This window comes from Hyperolius riggenbachi, chromosome 4 (assembly GCF_040937935.1).
Source record: "Hyperolius riggenbachi isolate aHypRig1 chromosome 4, aHypRig1.pri, whole genome shotgun sequence".
NCBI classification, from domain to species: domain Eukaryota; kingdom Metazoa; phylum Chordata; class Amphibia; order Anura; family Hyperoliidae; genus Hyperolius; species Hyperolius riggenbachi.
In genome coordinates this window covers 94,788,205-94,811,586 of record NC_090649.1, presented here as the reverse complement: position 1 = coordinate 94,811,586, position 23,382 = coordinate 94,788,205, and the positions used below count along the sequence as shown (strand labels likewise).

Below are 23,382 nucleotides of genomic sequence, written 5' to 3'. Positions count from 1 at the left end.
ACCTATCAAACTTCTTCATCAACAAAATTACAACCATCCGGAGGGATATTTCTCTGCTCCACTCTATCGCCCCCGCCTCCTCACCACATCTGACCTCCTGCCTCTTTCTCCTCCCTTACCTCCTTCAATCCTGTCACGGTGGAGGAAGTCAACCAGCTGCTGGCAACCTCACTTGCCACTTCCTGCCCCCTAGATCCAGTCCCATCTGATTCTCTGCGCCCACATTTTTCTGGTCTGGCCCCTGTCCTCACCCACCTGTTCAACCTCTCCTTTTCCACCGGCATCTTCCCATTTATATTCAAACAGGCCACTGTGCTTCCCCTGCTAAAGAAATCTTCACTTGACCCTGCTCTGCCATCCAACTACCGCCCAATCTCTTTCCTCCCTTTTGCCTCAAATTCTTGAACGCCTGACCCACCAACGCCTGACCAACTTCTTTAATTCCAACTCCCTTCTCGATCCTCTGCAATCTGGTTTTCGCACAGCCCATTCTACAGAAACAGCCCTCACCAAAGTGGTCAATGACCTTGTCCTTGCCAAAGCCGAAGGTAAGTACTCCATCCTGCTCCTCCTGGACCTCTCCTCGGCATTTTACACTGTCGACCACTCCCTCCTCCACTCCCTGAAGCTAATGGGCATTCAGGACCTAGCCTTAGCCTGGATCTCCTCCTACCTCTCCAACCGCTCCTTCACAACATTTTTCAATGGCTCCTCATCCACTCCTACACCCCTCTCAGTTGGTGTTCCTCAATGTTCTGTCCTAGGACCACTACTGTTCTCACTCTATACTGCCTCAATTGGCAAAATCATCTCCTCCATGGGTTTCAATTACCACCTGTATGCCGATGACACCCAGATATATCTCCACACCCCAGATCTCTTCTCCTCTACCATGGACAAAGTCTCTTCCTGCCTCACTGGATGGCTGCCAGGTACCTGAAGCTTAATTTGGACAAGACTGAGCTTCTAATATTCCCACCCCACACAGCTGCACCCCTCCCAGTTCTGCACATCACTATCGAAAATACTACCATCCGCCCTACCTCCCAAGCCCACTGTCTAGGCGTTACTCTGGACTCTGAACTTTCCTTTAAAACCCACATCCAAACTATTGCCAGATCCTGCAACTTCCACCTCCGCAACATCTCCAAGATCCGCTCCTACCTGTCCCCTGACACCACTAAACTCCTTATCCACGCCCTTGTCATCAGACTACTGCAATTCTCGTTTGTCTGGCCTCCCCTCTAACCATACTGCCCCACTTCAATTGGTAATGAATGCGGCAGCCAGACTGATACATTCTTCTCACCGCAACGCCTCTACAACTCCGCTCTGTAAAGCCTTACACTGGCTCCCCATCAGCTTTAGGATCAATTTCAAAATCTTGTGCTTGGCCTACAAATCAGTGCACAAGACCTGCCCGACCTACATCTCTGATATGGTCCACAGGCACATACCAGCCCGCCCCCTCCGATCCTCCAATGACCTGCGCCTAGTCGCACCACGCATAACTCAGTCACATGCACGATTGCAGGACTTCACCAGGGCTGCCCCTACTCTCTGGAACTCGTTCCCACCAGCTGTCGAATTCGCCCCAACCTTTAATATCTTCAAACAAGCTCTCAAGACTCACCTCTTCATGCTAGCATACCCCCATACACCAGCACCAAAATATGTTCTGTTAGACACCCTCTCAAAAGATGCACCTATTGTCTCCACCCCCACCCTTTAGATTGTAAGCCTCTGGCAGGGCCCTCCTCCCTAGTGTTTCCAGCTTCATTATGCAATCTTACTGACAATCACCCTCTTGTGGACTAGAACAGTGTCTATTTTGACCTATGACACTGTATTGTTATCAAATCATTTGCATGATCTTGTTTTGTTGTGAGTTTCCGTATGTTCTACCTTGTATGTTAACCCATTTATCTATTGTGCAGCGCTGCGTAATATGTTGGCACTTAATAAATACAATAAATAATAATACTAAGGTTATAATCATCGTTGCAATGACTCAAGGCGGCCCATTCCACACTCGGGTCTGTTTTATAATTATGGTGTAAGAAAAACTGAAACAAAAGTAGTCCAGATGCTTAGAGTGACCTATCCAAATCTAGGATTCATCTAACAACTGCAACCTGATTGGTTGTTTTAGATATCTGCTTCAGTGGAGCTCCAGATTTACTTTCCTTTTCCAGATAATTCTGCCCCTGAGCTTCTAATGAAACCCACTCCACAGGGAGGGTTCCTGGTGACCAGGAAGTCAGGTTCTAAAGCCACGTTGTCACTTGGTCATCCAGCGAATTTCCACACACGTTCTGGTATTTCAGGAGCCTTCTAAATAGTAGCCAGCACCTTGGGCAAGACTCTCTAACACTGCTATTGCCTAAAGAGAGCACCCTGGTGGCTGCAGCTCTGGTGCTTTGGGTCCGCCAGGAGAAAACCGTGATATGAATGTTTTGTCTTGTTTAGTAAATTAATAAGAACATAATTTATTAATAATATAAGAAAGGATGTTCTTGTACAAGTCTTTTTTGTACTGACAGGTCCACTTTAATTGTGTATTAGTGGTGCTAGATTCATCACTGCTAGACGTCTCAAGCTGTCAGTTCCTCATCATTTCTCATCCTTCATGTTTCATTAGTACCACGGGACCCGATGACTTTGTATTTCTGTTCTTATTTCCTTTAATGATTTATGGCATAATTTGTTTTACATGAAAGAATCAGGGGAAAGCTACTATGTGACAGCTCTCGTCCTTCACATGTCAAGACAGTGAGGACTCTATTGACATCCAAATAGATTTAGAAAACAACCTACCTGCAAATTGAAATTCTGACAGACACAATCAGCCATTGTCACAGTGAAGGTCCTTTGGTGAGCACATGCTGGCTGAATAATAGGTGTTTGTCTGAGCAGAACCTGAATCTATCTCACAATGAGCCAATCCCTACCAGAGGGTTAAAGTGATATTGCAGTGAAAAATGTGCGTTGCTTCACATCCATCACTGAGACAATTGTTGAGACTTTTGCCAGAGAATTGCTTTTTCTTTTTTTTTTTTCCAATGGTAATTGCTTTGGGAAGCTGTGCAATCATCTGCTTAGCTTGTGACAGTTTCACCACTGGGGACTTGCAGCCTGACAACTTCCACTTACATTAATAAAAGGCAGCGTAATGACGAGTGAAGGTTTGTGCGCTTGAGACGATAATGTTATCCTATGATAACGGGAAATAATAATAATCATCTGGTCCTTAGCAGTTTCTGAAATATTTAAATCCAATCTGAGGTGTAAAACCAACACACCAATGGAAAAGACTGACCCTCAGCTCAAACTGCTGTATTAACATATACCAGGGAGTCAACCAGTCCACACCTGTATCCTGTAAAGGTGCAGGAATACACTGTAGAAAAGATGACTGTGTTTCCACCTAGGTTTAAGCCACAATGGTTAAGTTTATTAATCTGTAGTTTACAAAAACACAACTTTTCGGGCCAAAACACTTGATAAAGGCTGTTGGGCGAAACGTCTTGGGTTTTTGTAAACTATGGATTAATAAACTTAACCATTGTGGCTTAAAGCAGATCAGAGATGAAAAACTAACTATAACAAGTAACTTGTCTATATATCTTATCTAAAGTTTAGATAGTTTACACAGCAAATCTAGCTGCAAAAAGCTTCAATAGTTTGATTATTTATTCCTGTGATACAATGAGGGTAGCCATGTTCTGTTTGTCACATTGTCACAGGCCTTAGGGCTGGAGATGCTATCAGCTTGCCTGTGTGTACTATGAAAAATTCAGTCCCCTCTCCTCCCCCCCTTTCGCTGTGGGCAAGGCTTGTTTAGTTTATAGGGAATTAGAGTATAAAAACAAAAACCAAAAAGTATGTGGCTTGAGGAATGCCCTATAAACTATATGAAAGGAACAGAATTATGCAATGAGTCAAAGTTTATCTCGGATCCACTTGAAACCCAGGTGGAGACCGAGTCATCCTTTCCTTTCTACAGTAAAACCAACACACAACAGATTCCATGGTGTCACTATGTTATGAACAGTGGTGTAGCAATAGGGGATGCAGAGGTTGTGACCACACCGGCGCCCCGAGGATCCCTCCCTCAATGGCAGTATTGGCTCTTTATTGGTCCTGCGCTGGTAATGATGACTTCTGTAGATGGTTTTAATAGTAGTAATTATTTACCAACTGTCTCTCCTGCCCCCCCCCCCTGCTTACACCTCTCCTACGGTGGAAGTCTTGGGCAGGTTTTGGTGCACCATATAATTGTTCTGTATAGAATGCTTGGTGGGCCCAATGTAGAACTTGCTTTTGGGTCTAAAGCCCCTTAGCTACGCCACTGATTGTGAATATGAAGCCACAGTGTAGAACCCATATGTGGAACTCCACCTTATGATACTATGGGGTTAATGTACAAAGCGTAGGCAGCGCACAGCAATATTATTATTACTACCGCCAGCAATGGACCTGTGGTACATGGGTTAGACGATTGGTACTCCAAAAACGTGTTTGGGGGAATAGTGTAACATGTATTACCATAGTATCGATTGCGTTACCCATGTACCATTGTTCGCGTTAATTTAGCATTGCACAGTACACTGCTAGCAGCTGTAAAGGTAATTTGCGCACAGCAAATTAACCCCTGCTTCATGCATCACCCAGATAGCTGATAGATTCATAGTCAGCAGCAATATCTTGAAGTAGTGAAGTATGGGTGTCTTGGCATCCTGTAGGAAAAGACAAAGGAGACAAAAGACTGGAGCCCAATAGTGTGGTGTGTTGAGTATGATTGTTAATAAAGTAAGACACTGCTCACAAAGAAGGTTTGCATAGGGAGGCTCCCTATGCTGAATTGAATTTTTCATTTGACACTGTTATTGGCCTGAGGAAGTGGGCTCAGACCCGCGAAACAAGTTACCTGTGCTAAATAAAATCTTTTGTTATCATAAATATTTTGTCATTGAGGTAAGCTACCTTATTTGATTTTAAACTGCTTTTAAAAGCTTGTATGCACCAGGGCGCCTCTTTTCTCCAAATTGTGAATATCTTGAAGTATTCATTTTCTGTTATGCTATATCAATCTCTAACATTGAGAAGGAATTTTCACCACCTCTTTTTTACAGCATTGCTTAAATTCATTGTGCTTTGCGGGCATTCATTCATCAACAGCTCTCCTAAAGCTCCACCGCAGCATTTCAGTTGGGTTGAGGTCTGAACTTTGACTGGGTCCTTTTAACACCTTGATTCTTCATCAGCAATTCTGTAGTAGATTTTCTGGCGTCGTTGTGATCATTGTTCTGTTGCATGGCCCAGTTTTCACCAAGCTTTAGCTTTCTCACGCATTACTTCACATTTGACTCTAGTATACAGAAGAGGTCATGATCAACTCAGTGACTGCAAAGTGTCCAGATCCTATAGCTGCAAAACAAATCCAAATCCCTACCTTTCCCCCACTATGCTTCACAGTTAGTATTAGGTGTTAGTGCTCATGTTTTGTCTTTGGTTTTCACCACTCATGAGGCTGTTGCATTATGAACAAATGTCTCCACTCTAGTCTCGTCTCTTTAAAAGGCATTGGGGTGAATTCATAAAAGAACAGTCATCGTAACGTGTGTAGACAGCGCACATTAAAATGACCAGGATTTGCACTATTTACAAAGCGATTAGGGCAAATTGCATAACTTGCTAGGTACATGCATCACTTGTGTTGCCTATTACTCAAGCAATGTAAGTGTTGCATTTATTAAAAAAAAAATATGAACTGTCATGCGTACAAAATTGCATAGGTCATTATCTCAAAGCAGATGGTTTGGTGCACGGCGCAGGCCGTGTAGTGCTTAAGTTGGGTGCCAGTATAGCACCAGTCTGCGGCCCATGCAATGGGAAATTCTTTAAATTACTTCTTCCTCCGGGCTGCTACGACGAGGGGGAATTGTATGTTATTCTGCAGGGAATTTCATGGGCAGCAGAGTAAGCCGTCTTTTCTCTTACTCCGTGCCCAACTCGCTGTAGGCAGGACAAAATGAACCCCATTAGCTGCACTGAACTACCATCACTCAAACTCTTGTTTAAGACTGTGTATGAGAAGGGCCAAAAAACATCATCAATGATGACACTAGTCCTGGAAGTACTTTGAGCTTTAACCATCAGGTAGATGTTTTAGATATGCATACACACTAACAAACTGAATAAAAAAAAACGCCTAAACGCTTTCCCATAAACATTCTAAACTCTGAATCTTCTTGGAGATTATTTGTTTTAAAAGACAGCTGACCTGAGAGGACTATGGAGACTGCCATATTTATTTCCTTTTAAACAGTACCAGTGGCCTGGTAGTCCGGCTGATCTTTCATGCACCAGTAGTGTCTGAATCACACATCTGAAACAAGCATGCAGCAAATGAAGTCATACATAAAGTCAAACATCTGATCTGCATGCTTGTTTAGTGTACTGTATATGGTTAAAAGTATTAGAGGCAAATGATCAGCAGGACAGCCAGGTAATGTGCAGTGTTTAAAAGGAAATAAATATGGCAGCCTCTATTTACTTTTTAGGTTAGTTGTCCTTTAACTTATTAGCAGCTTCAATAGAGTTATCTTGTTCAAAATGAGTGCTTTTGACCTCAGTTGGCAGAACTCGTTGTGCTGTAAATTATTGGAATGCTTTGATCTCTCTCTCTCTACTAGCAGAAAATACAGAAACTGAAATCGGACATTCTCTGTTATTGCATCACACTGCCCCCTAGTGACAAGTGGCCATAAATACACATTACAGCAGTATTACTTTAGAAGCAGGAAAATGTAACAAATACATAAAAAATGTTTTAAAATAAATTGGCTTGAAGCTCTCTTGCAAGCCTCTAAATAAATTGGCTGCTAAAAGGCTAAGTTCAATAAGTCATATTGGTAACATGCAATATATTATTCATTAATGGGTGCATTAATAATTGTGTTGCTAATCACTTCACACTATACAGCATTTTTAAATATTTGACATACGTTATATGTCTTCTATTTCTTACTTTGTTAATGTCATTTGTGTTCTTTATCTGCACCTTGTGGGTTGTCAGGAAAAGTAATTTTCTTGTGATAAACAATAACAATAAAGTGCTTAGTCTTGAACCTGTAGGGAACGCTACATTCTTCTCTGATCAAATCAAACAGCTGTTGTGTTCTAACATGGTTTTGTTTTCTGTGCAGGTTTCTGTTTGCACACAATAAGGTTGTCTACATCTATTTGTTTCCGTTGACTTCTGTTATCAGCCATTGATGTTGTGTCTTTTTTTCCCCCCACAGGTCCAAAATATGAACAATATTATAACATTCCCACTGGATAGTTTATTGAAAGGAGACCTCAAGGGTGTAAAAGGGGTAGGTGAGCTTATTTTCTTTTAAGGTTATATTAATTATGCATTAGATTTGTACAGCTTTCAGTAACCAGGCTGTTGCATTTTATATTTAATAACCCTTATAAATAATTCACTTGGAAATTGACTTGAGGAGCTTTGGGCTATGGCACGTGAGAAACTTTATCACTGCAGCACTGTGCAAACCGTGCAGTGGCTGCATAGTGTACTGGTTACGGGCTCTGCCTCTGACACAGGTGACCTGGGTTCAGATCTCTGCTCTTCTTGTTCAGTAAGCCAGCACCTTGGGCAAGACTCCCCTACACTGCTACTGCCTATAGAGAGTGCCTGCATCCGTCAGGAGAAAAGCACAATATAAATGTCTGTGTCGGTGTGTCTAAAAGTTATTTACACAACTAAAAGTTTTATTTCAATCACACAACTACTGATTCAGCCACGATCACCTTAATCTGTTTTTTTTTTTTTAGATGTGTATGAGTTAATGAATTAGGCCACCTGTGTAGTGTAGTGAGTTAAATTGATAAAGGAAGTGACCGGTGTACTTAAAAAACTCTGTAGCATCTGTTCATTTAATTAATGTCTTTTTATTTGTTTTAGGACTTGAAGAAACCTTTTGATAAAGCATGGAAAGACTATGAAACAAAAGTGTAAGTCAGAAACTTTAGCTTTTCCTTCGTTGGCTATTATGGATTACCGTATATACTGACATATAAGCCAAGGTACCCACTTTTACCTCAGAAACAAGGAAAAATTGTTTGACTCGAATATAAGCCTCTCCCCCAAATATAAATAGCCAGATGTGCCCCCAGTATGAGGCAGTCCCTTCCCCATAAACAAATGTGCACTCAGCCTTTAGGCATCTGGTGCTGGCAGTGACGTGTGAAAGAGCCTGCACAATTGTTAGTGTAATGATTGGGATTTCCCTCTTCTGTCCAGTAATTGCTGTCTAAAGACGCAACTAGATGGCGTCATCTGTATGAGACACAGCGAGTACTGGACGGAAGAAGGGCATCCCCGATCATTACACTGGCGATTGTGCAGGCTCTGTCACACGTCACTGCCAGCACCAGATGTGTTTAAAAATTCAGCTTATATGCGAGTATATACGGGTAGTTAGCATGGCTGTGGGATCAGCATCCTGTTCTTATAAATTTTCCTAATTTTACAATACACTTCTACACTGAGGTAAAATACCTGGTCAGGACTCAGGAGCACATACTGGCCACTTCCTGTACCATAGACTGCCTGTCTTGAAGCTGCATTTTTCTCAGACAGACTCCGACTGTGACTTCCCCCTTGCTGTCTGAACAGTGGAAATGATGCAGACCAGATACTAAGAACACTACCAAGTGCGCATTTCTTACAGCAGCTTCATGTCCTAATTCTTAGCTGCAGAAGCAAATTACCATGTCAAGGTAACATTTGAGCCAGGGGCGTAACAATAGCCCCCATGACCCATGTGGTGACGAGGAGGCCCGAGGGCTATGGGGGCCAGCTCCTCCTCTCACCCACCTTGCAAAGCATTAGAGCAGCCACTCACTCTGTGCTCCCTATGTCATGTGATCAGGAGCCGCGCATGCAGCAGAGAGCAAGTGGCTGCCGGGAGGAAGAGGAGAAGGGAGGCGGCAGGATCAGATAAATATAGTCACATAGCTACGCGGCTCTAATAATGCTGGGGGCATCTGCATTACTGGCCACATGGGGGGGGGGGGGGGGGGGGTAGTGTTTGAAGAATTATTAACTACTCAATTCCCCATATTTAAAGGGAGCATCAATCAAAAACCCTCAAACCTCCCCATCTCCCCCCTCAGTTTAACAGCCTCCTGCAGCCATCGTGTGTCAGCGCCGTAGTACTACGATGGTCCAGTTATCCTGCAGTGTCCCTCTGTCAGCAGGATGCACGTCCCTGGTCCACGTGGCTTCACTGCGCATGTGCAAAACACTTCAATGAATAGGAGCAGGATTAAGAATGCGCATCACTCCGTCACTTGTCCATTGCAGAATCACAGCAGGGGCACAGCATGGTTGCAGGGGGCTGGTAGAAGCGCCAGGTGAGTTAAACTGGGAGGGGGGAGGGGTCAGATTCCCTTTAAATAATGTCACAATAAGGAGCACATGAAACCCGTATGGGTTATGGTTTTTAATCTGACCTTATGCGGGGTTCATGCTTTTACCAGTTTAGATGGGAATAATACTATTTTTACAATATTGATACATTGCCTGATTTGCTGGAGGCTTACTTTTATCATAGACCATTTTGCAAACTGTAGAGTACTTCTCTGTAACACTTCTCTGGCTCTTTGTATTGGAGCCCTGTTACTGATACACAGTTATTTGGCATATCACTTTCCTCTTTGTGACTGTTACTGCATGCACTTACCAAGCTTTTATGTCACACAAAGGAGCGTGTTATTGAATCACACGTGAGTCATGGCAGAGCTATGAGAGCAGCGCGCTGTACACGCCCCCTTACTCTTTTATCCAGTCCCAGGTTTCATCATACAGAGAGTGGAAGGAGTGAAACTGGCTCAGGGCAGCCATTCAGGTGTCTCTTCCCAGAACTTAATGAGGAGCTGTCACAGGAAAAGGAATTCATCTCGGAATCGTGGGAATTCAGTGCATTGGATCTTTTCCAGGAAGTTATCATTTTCACATTGTCCTGCATCTGTGCGCGACAGTCCTTCCTGCGCGCTGGAATGATAGTTAATGAATACAAAATTCCAAGTAATTGGGTGATTTTCTGCAGACAAAATAAAACCTGGAGTTCAAGTATGAATTTAAGAAAGTAGGAAAAAAAGTGCCAAGGTGTTCAACACAAACCAAATCAGTCCTAAAAGTACACTGTGGGGTCACATGCAGAAATTGTTCCAGGATGGATGCAAATAAATTCAGAAAAGTTGAATTGCTGCACTCTCCGCAACTCCAAATGCCAGTACCTATGGATAGAATCTAACATGGAGTAATACTGTTGAGTAAAGTGCCTGCAGTGCTCAACCAAGTGTGTGCCTCCGTGATAAGTGACAAGCGTCTCTGTGTAAGCAACACACCGCGTCCCTCTCATGCAGTCGCCACCTCACTGACCTGAATCTAGCGCTTGTATGTAGCTGTCTCGCCAAAAATAAAGGGACCCATACACTGGTCGATTTCAGCCATCAATCCAACGATCGATTCTATGGAATGGATCGATCGGAAATCTATTCTATCAAATTGATCGATTTTTGTGGCCGATTTCAATAGATCTTGATCTATCTGACAGGATGGAAAATGTAGGTCGATCTGCTGCTGGCAGTAGATCGATGGCCCATAGAGTTGCATTGGATCCAATGCTGTGAATACACAGTTCGTTTTTTAGATAGATGGCTTGATAGATACTTTCCGACATGTCCGATCTCCCGTTTGATCGTTCCGCGGCTCGATTTGTGATAGAAGTGAATGCGAAAAGATAAGAAAAACGAGCGGAAGATAAGAGAATTGACTGCAGTATTGAGCGGCGGAACGATCGAACGGTAGAATCAAGCAGCAGAAACAAGCCATGTATGCCCAGCATAATGGTTCAATAATGCATTTAGATCGATTTCAAATAGATTTCAGAATGAAATCTATTGGAAATCTATTCCTAGTGTGCAGCACACATCAGATTCCTGTCAGATTCTACCTGACAGGCATCTGACAGAAATCTATCTGATGGTCGAATCTGCTGCAAATCTATACGCTTATGGCCACCTTAATGCTAGGTACACACCATCTAATTTTGTGTTAGGTAGGTGGTTCGATAGATAATTTCAGACAATCTTATTTTCGATTGTTTTTCTGATCAATTTCTCATGGAAGTAGATAAGAAAAGATAACAGAATCGAATCGGAAATCGATCAGACAGAAAATAGACCGAAAAAAACTCATCGTGTGTACCCAGCATAAGACTTCTCCAGTAGTTGTTTGTATCAAGCAAAACTTCCAGAATTTATTCCATCTAAAAAAAAAAAAAAGTTAAAACCAAACCAAACATTAATAGTGCAATACAGCTTGACCAGATCACTACCCCCTGCGTAATAGGGACAGGGATAAGATAAAAGTTTTTATCCCCTGATGCAGTCTCCCAAAAGGTGGCCATACACTTATAGATTTGCAGCAGATTTGACCATCAGATAGATTTCTGGCAGATGCCGGTCAGGTCCAATCTGACAGGAATCTATCTGATGTGTGCCACACACTAGGAACAGATTTCCAAGAGATTTCAGAATGAAATCTATTGGAAATCGATCTAAATGCATTATTGGACCATTAGATCCAATGCTACTCTATGGGCCATCGATCTGCTGGCAGCAGCAGATCGACCTAGATTTTCCATCCTGGCAGATCGACCAAATCGATCGAAATCGGCCGCAACTCGATCGATCGGCCAATCGATCGGCAATCGGTTTCCCATCGATCGGTCAATAGACGGCTGAAATCGACCAGTGTATGGGCCCCTTTATGCTTCCGAGCATTTTCTGATTGATTTCCGTTCACTGTAATCATAAATCAAATGGAAAATGCTCGGAAAGCAAACATGTTGGAAATAACCGATCTGACAGTAAATCAGCCAGAAAATCTCAGTGTGTACCTAGCATTAGAGGCAGAGGATCAGCAGGATAGCCAGGCAACTGGTATTGCTTAAAAGGAAATAAATATGTCAGCCTCCATTATACCTCCCACTTCAGTTTTCCTCTAAGGGCATTGTGATAAAGCCTTCCAGGCAGTATCCACTTCTCGGTCCCCACTGTAAGCTGCAGTAGTAGCAGAGTGGCTTCAGGAGAGTGTATGCAGCTGGTTGGTGTGGGCAGGATGCCGGGCATTTGGCCAGTTTCTCAACCAGCTGTATGCATATAGTGGATGCTTTGTAATTCTTTGTACTCTTGTTATAATAAATATCAATTAGGTATATTTCGTTTAAAGGGATAACAAGGTGAGTGGGATATGGAGACGGACATGTTTGCTTCCTTTTAAATAATTCACATTGCCTGGCTGTCCTGCTGATCCTTTGCCTCTATTACTTTAAGCCATAGACCCTGAACAAGCATGCAGATCAGATGTTTGTGTCAAATCTGACAAGGTTCTGGTGTGTGATTTAGACCCTACTGCCCAGAAAGATCAGCAGGATTGCCTGGCAACTGGTATTGTTTAAAAGGAAAACAAATAGGGCAGTTTCCATAGGTCTGACACCTCAGGTTCCTTTTAAGGATGATGACCGGTTTTAAAGAGTGTTGTGCAGTTCTGTTTGTAAGTGCAATCATCTTTTATACCTTCAACAATCTACTTTTACGGAAAATATTATTTTGAGTGCATTGTGATATAAATTTATTCCAATTACAATAGTCGCATCATGCAATCAATTCACGATCTTCTTAAAAAGTGGAGTACCTTAATAATAAGCAGAGAGAGATAGATGCACTCTCATAGCGAGTAAAGCCTCAAAAATATCACCCTTACGCACATATAGGCTATCATTCATAAAGCATTTCCGCATGCAGAAATGCATAAAACAGCTGACTTTACTGAACACTCGGCAAAGTCAGCATTCATAAAGGCTCCTTCCACATGAAAAAATGACACTACCGCGCAGAGTGATAAATCACCGCCTTGTGCGGTGATTATCGGAACAAATGTAGCAAAATGTTAATTCATAAAGATCACTGCAAGCGGTGTGAGGTCGGGAAGTACCGCTCCCTCTGATGTGGCGATAACAATGTTAAGTGAATGGAGACACACAGACCTCCCAGGCAGCTGCAGCAGAGCAGAACACTGAGAAATGTATCAACTCGGCAGCTTCCGTGTCTCCGCAACCCTTCCGCCTGCCTACCGCCTGCCTAGTTCGGGGAATCTCTGCACTGCTACCGCACATGGATACATTTTTATGAATGCCCACCCAGAAGTCTAAAATACCGGCAGCTGTGTTTTCCCGCATTGATTCCCCTTACCGACAGCTTCTTTATGAATGATAGGGATAGTGAGGTAACTACCTCCTATTTAAAAGACGGGAACCTCCCCTATATGTGCTTCTGCTCACCAGATATATTCTTTCACATTTGCATATCACAAACTTCTGTAGTCGTATCTAAAAGAGGGAAGTGCTCCACATAACGTAAAAAAGTTTAATAAGGTAGCCACCAGGTCCCCACTAAAATACACGTACTTAAAAACAATGATTCATAGGCGTATCACAATAACCTGTTGCTTAAGGCTCCGGTCACCTCTCACGTGTCCCCGGCCATTCCTGCTCGAAGTAGTACCAGCATTCGTTTACCCAAGCTCTGCCCTGGGCAGTTGTGGTCTCTTAAATAGGTGGCAGTTACCTCACTAAATGTGCTGTGCACAAGGGTGATATTATTGAGGCTTTACTCGCCATGAGAGTGCATCTCTCTCTCTCTCTACTTATTTTTAAGGTGCTCCACTATTTAAGAAGATTGCGAATTGATTGCATGGCGCTACTATTGTAATTGGACTTGCTTGGTGGGACTCTCTCTCATATATAGCTGGCAGCCTACAATCTAAGGACATTGTGAAGGGTATTACGCACAGTGTCACTGGAAAGAATATAATTTTAGTAATACGTGAAAGGATCAGTACATCTTCCGGACTCCATTGGTGTTTATTGAACCGCTCTGCATGGGGGGGGCTAAGGTACCACGTTGGGGGGAGGCTTATCTGAAGGTTGCCATGGTGGCTTATGCGGGTATACCGTATATGGTATTAGTCGAAAGTGTCAAGTGTTTGTAGGAAGCCACAATTTCCCTTGATTTTTATCGATGGTTAATTTTCTATCAGAACTAAAATTGAGAAGGAGAAGAAGGAGCACGCCAAGCTGCATGGAATGATCCGCACGGAGATCAGTGGCGCTGAGATTGCGGAGGAGATGGAGAAAGAACGAAGGGTCTTCCAGCTGCAAATGTGTGAGGTAAACTTGCAGCCTGTTTGCTCATGCAGGGCTTTTGGGGGACAGTCAGAATTTTAGCTTGGCTTGTTAAAGAGGAGCTCCAGGTAAAAATGTAAAACTAAATTTGTACTTTTTGTATTTATATAGAACTGACATCTTCCACAGAGCTTTACAAAGTACAAGTTCTATCATTTATGTATAAAGTTAAATCAATATATTGTGTTTTCTTTTTTTTTTTCTCTTGTGTTTATGCCGTGAGAGTTATCGAAAGTTTATATTACTGTATAGCTGATGTAGAATGGGTGGAGGATAAGATAAGCAGAAGGCACCCTGCTGTAGGGACAATAGCCTAAAGGTGGCCATACATTGAGGGCCTATTTCATTTCCAATACATCCGAATCTGGGCCGAAGCTGCAGCATTTCGCTCATAAGAGTGGGGCAGGGAAACTCTGTCTATCTAGTGGGTTGCCATCCAGATAGCAGAGATGTGTGACTCTGGGCGGCAGGCTGCAGGTTTATGCAGCATTTATAGCAGTGCATAGCATGGCTTAGCGATTCGGGCTGCAGCTACACAGCAGAGCAGAGCCACAGCTGAAGTGGAACTGGCTGCAGCTCCACCATAATCGACCTTCAGAAAAATTCCTGTCAGATGCTCTCAAATCAAATCTGACAGCAATCTGTCTGATGTGTGCCACACACTAGGAACAGATTTTCAATAGGTTGCAGAATTAAATCGATTAAAAATTTATTGGACCGCAGTGTTGCACTGTTTGATCCAATTCAACGCTATGGGCCATAGATCTACCACTGCTCTCGTCACGCCGCCAATCGACCTACGTTTTCTGTCCGGGCTGATTAAGCTATTTGACCAGTTTCACTTGGAAATTGTTTGCAGGGAAATGAGGGGATTGTTCCTCTATTACACAGCAGGCCTCCTGCTTCATCGATTTCTAATGGATTCGATAGAGTGATCAAATTGGCCGTATTGCGACAGAAGAAATAGATAAGTCACCATAAAGGTGGCCACACACGTTACAATAAAATGATCCAATTTTACAGCAATTCGAGAAATATCTCCTAAAAAAAATAAGCTTTTTTTTTTTTTTTCATTCGACTGAAAAGTCTGATCTGATGTCCTATTTTTTTCGATTTGTATCGATCCGGAATGCTGGAAATTTTTCTTATTTTTTTTTCTAAAGATTGTATGGTGTGTGTTTGTCAATTTATTAATATACATACCCTAGCAATTTTCTCAGTTTCCAATAATTTTTATCATAATTGGGGAGAAATTGAACATGTAGGTGGTACGTTGGTCATATTTTTGAAATGTTACAATCAGTCAGAAAAATTGATTGCAGTTCTTAAATTGAACAGATATTTAAAAAAAATGTATGGTGTGTGGCCACCTTTACAATGACGGTAGGTAGTGGACAAATAGTTTGACTTGATGCACAACAAAGTACTTTGTAGGTTACTGGTGCTACATTTTTGCAGTAGATGATCATGAAAGACTAAATCTCAAGATCCAAGCATTTATACCTAGCTTTGTTTTTTTTTTTTCCTTAAACATGCAAGATGAAAGGTAACCCATCTATCCATAACATAACTTCATATAAAATCCCGCAAACAGAATAATTAAAGGAACACTATCAAACCAAGTGTTCTACAATGACAACGTACAAATACAGTCTAAGTAGCTGTGCAAACATTTTCCTACTTTTCATGTTAAATATCAGAGGCAAAAGCTTAAATTTATTGTGTGTAGAATTTAGATCTATTGGGACAAATTATTCTCAAAAGGGGTGTCTGCTTCAATGCACAGGCAGTGTTGTTTTTTTGAATATTAGACTACAGAGTATTTTTCCTCTGAAAGCAAAAACAAAATTATAAAAAGCTGTGGTGTCACAGACCATTACAAATGTTTATAACAAGTTACATTTTCTCTGCTCTCTTCAGACACTTCAGTCAGAGACGCAGGACTTTCACCCACAAATACACACACCACACACATACCAAACACACGCCCACACCCACACCCACACATACACACACCCACACATACACAAGCCCACACCCACACACAACCCACACACGTAACACACACACACACACACACACACGCGCACGCACGCACTGTTGCACTGTGAGGGAATTCCCCCTCCCCTCATGGCTCTCTCTGCCGTCAGTTTAGAGCAGACTTCCCTCAGTTTACAGTGAAAGGAATTTGAAACCCTAAACAAAAGCGATAAGCAAGTGAATTATATTCATCATTATTTACCAGCTCTCACAATCCCAGGTTAAAAAAAAAAAGTTAATCGCTAGTGTTCCTTTAACTACTTTTCTGAGTCCTCCATTAATAGTCGCGGCCATATGGGTTTTTCTTCCGGGCACTTGGACTAGTATAAAGGGGCCCATACACCTAACAATTTTCCCGCCGATGTACAGCAGATTCGATCACTGTGATCAAACGCTGACAGAACAATCGATTTCCGTCCGAAATCAATCGTTCCCGTCGATCCGTCCGTGCGGAAGATTTTGCTCGACCGCCGGCGGGTTGGGAGTGCGTCGATAGCGGCTTTCGAATGCCCGACGGCCGACGCTAGCGGCGATACATTACCTGCTCCGGCTGGCACGTGTCCCCTGGTCTCCGCTGTCGTCTTCTCCGCGCTGGTCTCCGGGTCCGGCTGGCTTGGCTTCACCGAACTTCCTGTCCCGGCAGGAAGTTTAAACAGTAGAGTAGCTTCACAGATGGTGATCGGTTTCATGCTGAAATCGATTCACAATCTGTTTGCAGTAAAGGCAGCCATACGATCCCTCTCTGATCAGATTCGATCAGAGAGGGATCTATCTGTTGGTCGATCTGATGGCAAATCGACCAGTGTATGGCTACCATACACTGCAAGTCAAATGTTAAAGTTGAAATACTGGCAAAAGTTCAGAGCCTGTCAGGATAGAGAAAGCTGTATATTTGCCGGCTCTACAAGCGCACATATCAATTGATGCATTCCATGTGTCTCTGCTCTTCATGCCTAATAGCCTCTGTCTCTTTGTACTGTGACTTTGTAGTGAGAGCCTTTGCTTTCTCTACTTCCAGCCACCACTCTGCTGCCTTTGTAGAGTTTGTTTTCATGCATTATTATGAATATTATGCATTTGTGCAGCATTAACATTTTTAGTGGTTCTTTACAGAGTACACTGAATAATTCATGGCAGTAACTGTGCCTGAAAGGAACTCGCAGAATAATGTCCCTTATTTGATAGTAGTCTTTATCACAGTTGAGTTTAGGACCAATTTAAAGCCAGTTAACCTACAAGTATGCTTTAGGGCTGTGGAAACCCACGCAAACATGGGGAAGGACATGTTCTCTGCCTCCTCACATGCCTCTGTGTCCTCCAACTGCTGCTCTCTGACTGCCCCCCCCTCCCCCATCATCGCACTATAGCCTCCCGAGTTTAGCAACAAGATTTGTCGCTAACTCAGAGGTAAACACGGGAGAAGAATTCCGTGTTCAAAACTCCCACCAGGGGCATTCCTGCCATTGGGCAGCTCTCTCCCCCTGGCCGCGCCCCCTGATGCTTCCCCCGCCTCCCTGTACACTATGAGAGACACACAGTCTCTCAGTGCAGCGTCATGATTTAGTGGTCACGGAAAGTGAAAGTGGGCCATTGTGGCCTATGGGAGCAGCGATTTTTGCAGCTACCTGAGCCGCTCAGCCCGCAGATCAAGTAGTCTACTTGTTTTCATTTTTTAAACCCACCTTTGGCTCTCTTTAAATCGGGACTATGCTCCTTTTCTTGCACAAATGCGGCCGTACTGCACCCATGCAAGTACGGCTGTGCCTGCGCAGCAGCGCAGAGCCGCTTGTGGATGAGTGGCTCCAGCTTACTGTGCAGGTGTGGCTGTACTCATGCGTCCATCCTCCTGTATGAGCATGGCCACATAACCTATTCCACACGGTTTTGTCTGATATGTTTTGGCGGTCCGCATACGGCAATGATGAGGGCCAGGAGGACATGGAAAGCCTCAGATCCATATGTGCATGATTTGCTTGAAGCTGATATAATATTATTATTATTATTACTACTACTATTCTGCATAACTCCATGCCTTGGGGCCTTCCATGCATTTTAGAAGAGGTAAAGATATGGTGCCACCACTTTTTTATACCAGACTTGTACATTACACTGTTTGTGGAAGTTTAAAGAAATGTACTCTTGGATTTATCCCAATAGTGGTGTACACTAACAGCATGGGCATCACACTGTGCAGGTGGGGAGCCATAGAAATAAATTCACAGCCATCATTATGACTTCATCACCACATTGTTTTCCAGTAGCGCAGGAGTGTTAAACTCAAATACAAAGTGGGCCGAGAACACTGGGACCTAGTCGTGGGCCAACCTCAATGTCTACTGGCCACCTTCCTTCCTTATATAGTTCCCAGGTGTCTAATGGACCCCATCCCTCCTCTATACAGTTCCCTGGTGTCTAGAGGCCTATACCCTCCCCTACACAATTCCCTGGTGTGTAGTGGTCCCCCCCTCCTTCCCCTATACAGTTCCCTGGTGTCTAGTGGTTCCTCCCTCTATACAGTTCCCTGGTGTCTAGTGGTTCCTCCCTCTATACAGTTCCCTGGTGTCTAGTGGTTCCTCCCTCCTCTATACAGTTCCCTGGTGACTAGAGGCCCATCCCCTCCCCTCCCCTATACAATTACCTGGTGTCTAGTGGTCCTCCCTCCCCTATACAGTTCCCTAGTTTTTATTTGCTTGCCCACAACCTTCCCATATGGCTTCCCTGGTGTTCTAGAGTAGGCCAAACATAATGCAAAATGGGAAAACTGCTTGGGGGCCAAATTTAATGGCTCTGAGGACCAGATTTGGCCCGCAGGCCGGAGTTTGACATGTATGCAGTAGCGGCACAAGCACTGCGTAAATGGAGAACATTAGATATACATTTACAGCCACTTTTTATCTGCCAGTCACAAATCCTTCTGTTTTTTGAATGAGCAATTGAGGTATCTTCCTTTTTTTTATTGTATAATTAAAGTGCTGGTGTGAGGATAAGCTTTGCGTTTTTGCAGAAGATGACAGATTGTAGAACAAGCTACTGGTCTATTGTTTTACAGCAAACTTTCACTCTTGTAATAATCAGTGATTTGTCAGAGGGCTTCTGTAGGTTTTCTTCAGCTTTGATGACTTGCTGTAACATCATCTCCTTGTGGTGTCACCTTAATGCTGCATCTGTTCCTATTCCAGTATCTTCTGAAGGTAAATGAGATCAAGATAAAGAAGGGTGTCGATCTGCTGCAAAACCTGATCAAGTATTTCCATGCGCAATGCAAGTGAGTGCAACTTCTGTCTGTAAAGTGTAAATACTGTAGATGAGTCATTTAAAGGACCACTATTGCGAAAAATTGTAAGATACACGATGACACACAAATATAAAGTACATTTCTTTCAGAGTAAAATTTGCTATAAATTACTTTAAACCTGTGTTGCTTTCACCTACAATAGTTAGCGGAAAGCCAACAGAACTGACAGGTTTTGGATTAGCCCATCTCCTCATGGGGGATTTTCAGGCTTTTCTTTATTTTCAAAAGCACTTGGTGAACAGCAGTTGCTGAATCCAGCTGCCAGATAAGTGTGCAAACAGGTAATGGGGACGGCCTGCATCTTTGTATAGATCCTTTCCAGGGAGTGCTTTTGTAAATAATAAAATAAATACTGAGAATCCCCCATGAAGAAATGAACTAATCAAACTGTCACTTCCATTAGATCTCTACTAACTACTGTAAGTGAGGGGGCTGGAGGAAGCTCCAGGTATGTAACACTTTTTTTTCTGTCCCAGTCTCATGTGCACTGCAAGTCCTTTTATATCAGACCCTCTCAAAATTTTCTGTTTTTATGGCCCCTGAAGAAATGAGCATCGTTTTTTTTTTTGAAAGTTAATTACTGTACATTGTTACTGTTATTTTTAATTTTTTTCTTTAGCACACATTAAATAGGGAGACTGAGCACAGGAGATAAAACAATCCTCTTTATTTTCTGTACATTTTCTCTTGAGAGATGCTGTAGTGTGTATTCAGTATATTGCACCTTGCAGATGTGAAGATGTGTGAAAAGCCAGCAGTCAGGTTATACATAGCTCAGAGATCTATCACTAGCTGTGCAGAGCTTCCTCCTGTTTCTTCATCAGCCACAGATCAGCTGAGTCTGTGTGATATGGTATTTTTATATATTATCCCTTCCTGGCACTCTCAGACATCTTCCCTTTTAAAGGCTAAAATACATAGTGCTTTGTTGTTTTTTTTTGTTTTGTTTTTTTAGGATATAGGTTTTAGTAATTATTATGTTTTGCCTTTAGTAAAAATAAAAAATTAAATATTTTTCTTACGGAAAAATGTATTAAAATTATTTTTTTCCAATGTTGCTTCCCTTACCAAGTCGTTTAAATACTACAGATATGGCAGGTTTTAAACTAGTCCATCTCCTCATTGGGGGCTTTCAGGGTTTTTATTTTATTTTCAAAAGCTCTTACTGAACGCTAGTTGCTCAGTCCAACTGTCAAAACTGTGTGCAAACAACTAAGGAGTCTGGCTGGTATTTTGTATAGACCCTTTGCAGGTTTAATGTGCATTAAAGTTTTGTAAATAACAAGAAGGTTGGGGATGTTTAATGAGATGCAAATACAGTACTTATCAGTTTATGCATATTTTCTGATACCGTATTTTTCGGACCATAAGACGTGAAGGGAAAAAGTCACTGCGTCTTATGCTCTAAGGGCCCTTTTCCACTAGGGCGTTTGCGACTGCTTAATCGCAAAACCGCAAACCGCTAGTGATTTTAAAATCGCTACGGTTTGCTTTTTAACATAGGAATCGCGGTAGGTAATTTCCACTACCGCGATTCGTTTTTTACTTGATCGCGATCGCGCCGCGGAGCGACTTTTGCCGCGATTTTGCTATGCAGTGCACAGCATAGCAAAATCGCGGCCGCAAACGTCGGGAAATCGCCGGTAAATTTTTAGCTTTTTCGATTCAGCAATCGCTAGCGTTCAGCGTGAACGCTAGCGATTGCTAGTGGAAAAGGGCCCTTTAGGGCCCTTTTCCACTAGCAATCGCAATCACAAATCACAAACGCCAGCGATTGCGATTGTGATTTTTCATTAATTCTGTTATGCGATTGCGATTTGCGATTTTCATTTGCACTGCATTATCATTGTAAAAATCGCTCCAGCAAGCGATTGCGATTTGCGATTAGCGATTTCCAAATCGTATCACTGTAGTGGAAAATCCTTCTCATGATTTCTATGATAAAGTAACAACCCTAGCGATTTTAAAATCACTAGCGATTTGCGATTTTGCGATTCAGCAATCACAATCGCTCTAGTGGAAAAGGGCCCTAAATGCTTGCCAGGTAGGAATGCTTGCGTGTGTCCCGTGTTACCTCTAGGGCACGCTGTTTGCAGTGTACTCTTCTGTCCCCTTCATAATCTGCTGACCCATCCCCCTCTGTCTCCTGTCCCCGTGTGTCTCCCCATGGATCTGGTGGCAGTGTGCACGCTGTGGCTTACCGCAGAATGACAGGAAAGAGCGGAGATGTGAAGCGGTAAGCCGCCGGGTGGTCCGTGCTTGCAGCCGATGCTCTCTCCCCCTTCACTTCTGCATACGTCAGCAATGTGGAAGTGTGCAAGTGAGTAGAGGGACTGGCTGGTATCTCACTATTATTGCAGTTAAACTGCCATTCAGGAAATGCTTTTGAGATCAAAGAAACCCTTAGGGCCCGTTTCCACTTGTGCCGCACGCGTCAGGGAGGCGAATTCTGTGGGCAGTACCGGCCGAATCGCTAGCACAAGCGATTCGGCCAGTGGCGCCATTATCCCCTATGGCAGAGTTTCCCCGTGCGATTTCTGTGCGGGGAAACTCTGCGGATTCGGAGCGGTTTCCGCTCCAGTGGAAACGGGCCCTAAGAGCAACTGATTGAGTGTAAACGGAGCCTTAGGGCCCTTTCTCACCGGTGCAGTATTTTTAAAAGTCTATAGTCTTTTTTTTTTTTTTTTTTTTTTAAGTCTCTATGGAAACTTTTGTACGTTTCAGCGCGGCGTGATGGAAATGACGTTTCCCTGCATCCCCGATGCTGGTCCAAAACTATGTTTGCGTGCTGTGAAACTGACCTGCGAAACCAACATAAAGATAGGGACTGGTTCAAAACCTGACGGTTCTGTTAGATTTTAACTGATTACTTTTTTCGCTGGACAAACAATACCAGTTGACTGGCAGCCCTGCTGATCTGGTTGGCTGCAGTGGTGTCTGAAGTGCACCAGAAACTAGCATGCAGCTAATCTTGTCATTCCTGACAATATTGTCAGAAACTCCTGACCTGCTGCATGCTTGTTCAGGATCTATGGCTGAAAGTATTCGAGACAGAGGATCAGCTGGACAGCCAGGCAACTGGTATTGCTTAAAATGAAATAAATATGGCAGCCTCCATATACTGTAACTCGCATCTCAGGTTTACTTTAACTGTTGGTTTTAGAAGATGATATGTTCTCCTTACACAAATATGAGCAAGTTGGTTTCTAAACTCAGGCTTTAAGCGCGTACACACGCCATACTGGAGCAAACGACAGGTCCGTCAAACCCTCCCGCTGGGCGGACTTTCTGCCGACAGTAGAACGTGTACACGCTGAGCAGATCTGTCAGAAACAGTTTTATCAGTCTGCCGGCAGCTTGTACACACGTGCTACTGTCAGCAGAAAGTCCGCCCAGCGGGAGGGTCTGACGGACCTGTCATTTGCTACAGTATGGCGTGTGTACGCGCCTTTAAACAGTCTATCTAAGGTGGTAGTTAATTATAATTAACTGAATGGGATGTCTGTGTGCAGTGACTAGTCAGTAGTTAATATTTCTGGGTGAAAATATATAGATAAGATAGAATTACAATACATACAATTAGCTATGTGATGCTGAATGTTTCATGAACAATGCCAGCATAGCAATGCAGCCGCAATCCAACAGAAAGCAACCCATTTTCATTACTTGTAAGTCTAACAAATGATTAAATGAGGTGTGCATAATTACTGCTAAGTGGTA

The 23,382-nt window shown here is 43.1% G+C and overlaps 1 protein-coding gene across 4 annotated transcripts in view; it reads left to right on the top strand.

Annotated features, from left to right (window-relative positions):
* ASAP2 (ArfGAP with SH3 domain, ankyrin repeat and PH domain 2) overlaps window positions 1–23,382 on the top strand; it is a 297,947-nt gene that overhangs the window by 162,011 nt on the left and 112,554 nt on the right. For all 4 annotated transcript variants that reach the window (XM_068280327.1, XM_068280325.1, XM_068280326.1 and 1 more), the window contains exons 4-7: window positions 7,308–7,382; window positions 7,976–8,025; window positions 14,183–14,312; window positions 19,547–19,632. In XM_068280327.1, the coding sequence (XP_068136428.1) occupies window positions 7,308–7,382; window positions 7,976–8,025; window positions 14,183–14,312; window positions 19,547–19,632 (341 nt within the window). The remainder of the gene's footprint in view (window positions 1–7,307; window positions 7,383–7,975; window positions 8,026–14,182; window positions 14,313–19,546; window positions 19,633–23,382) is intronic.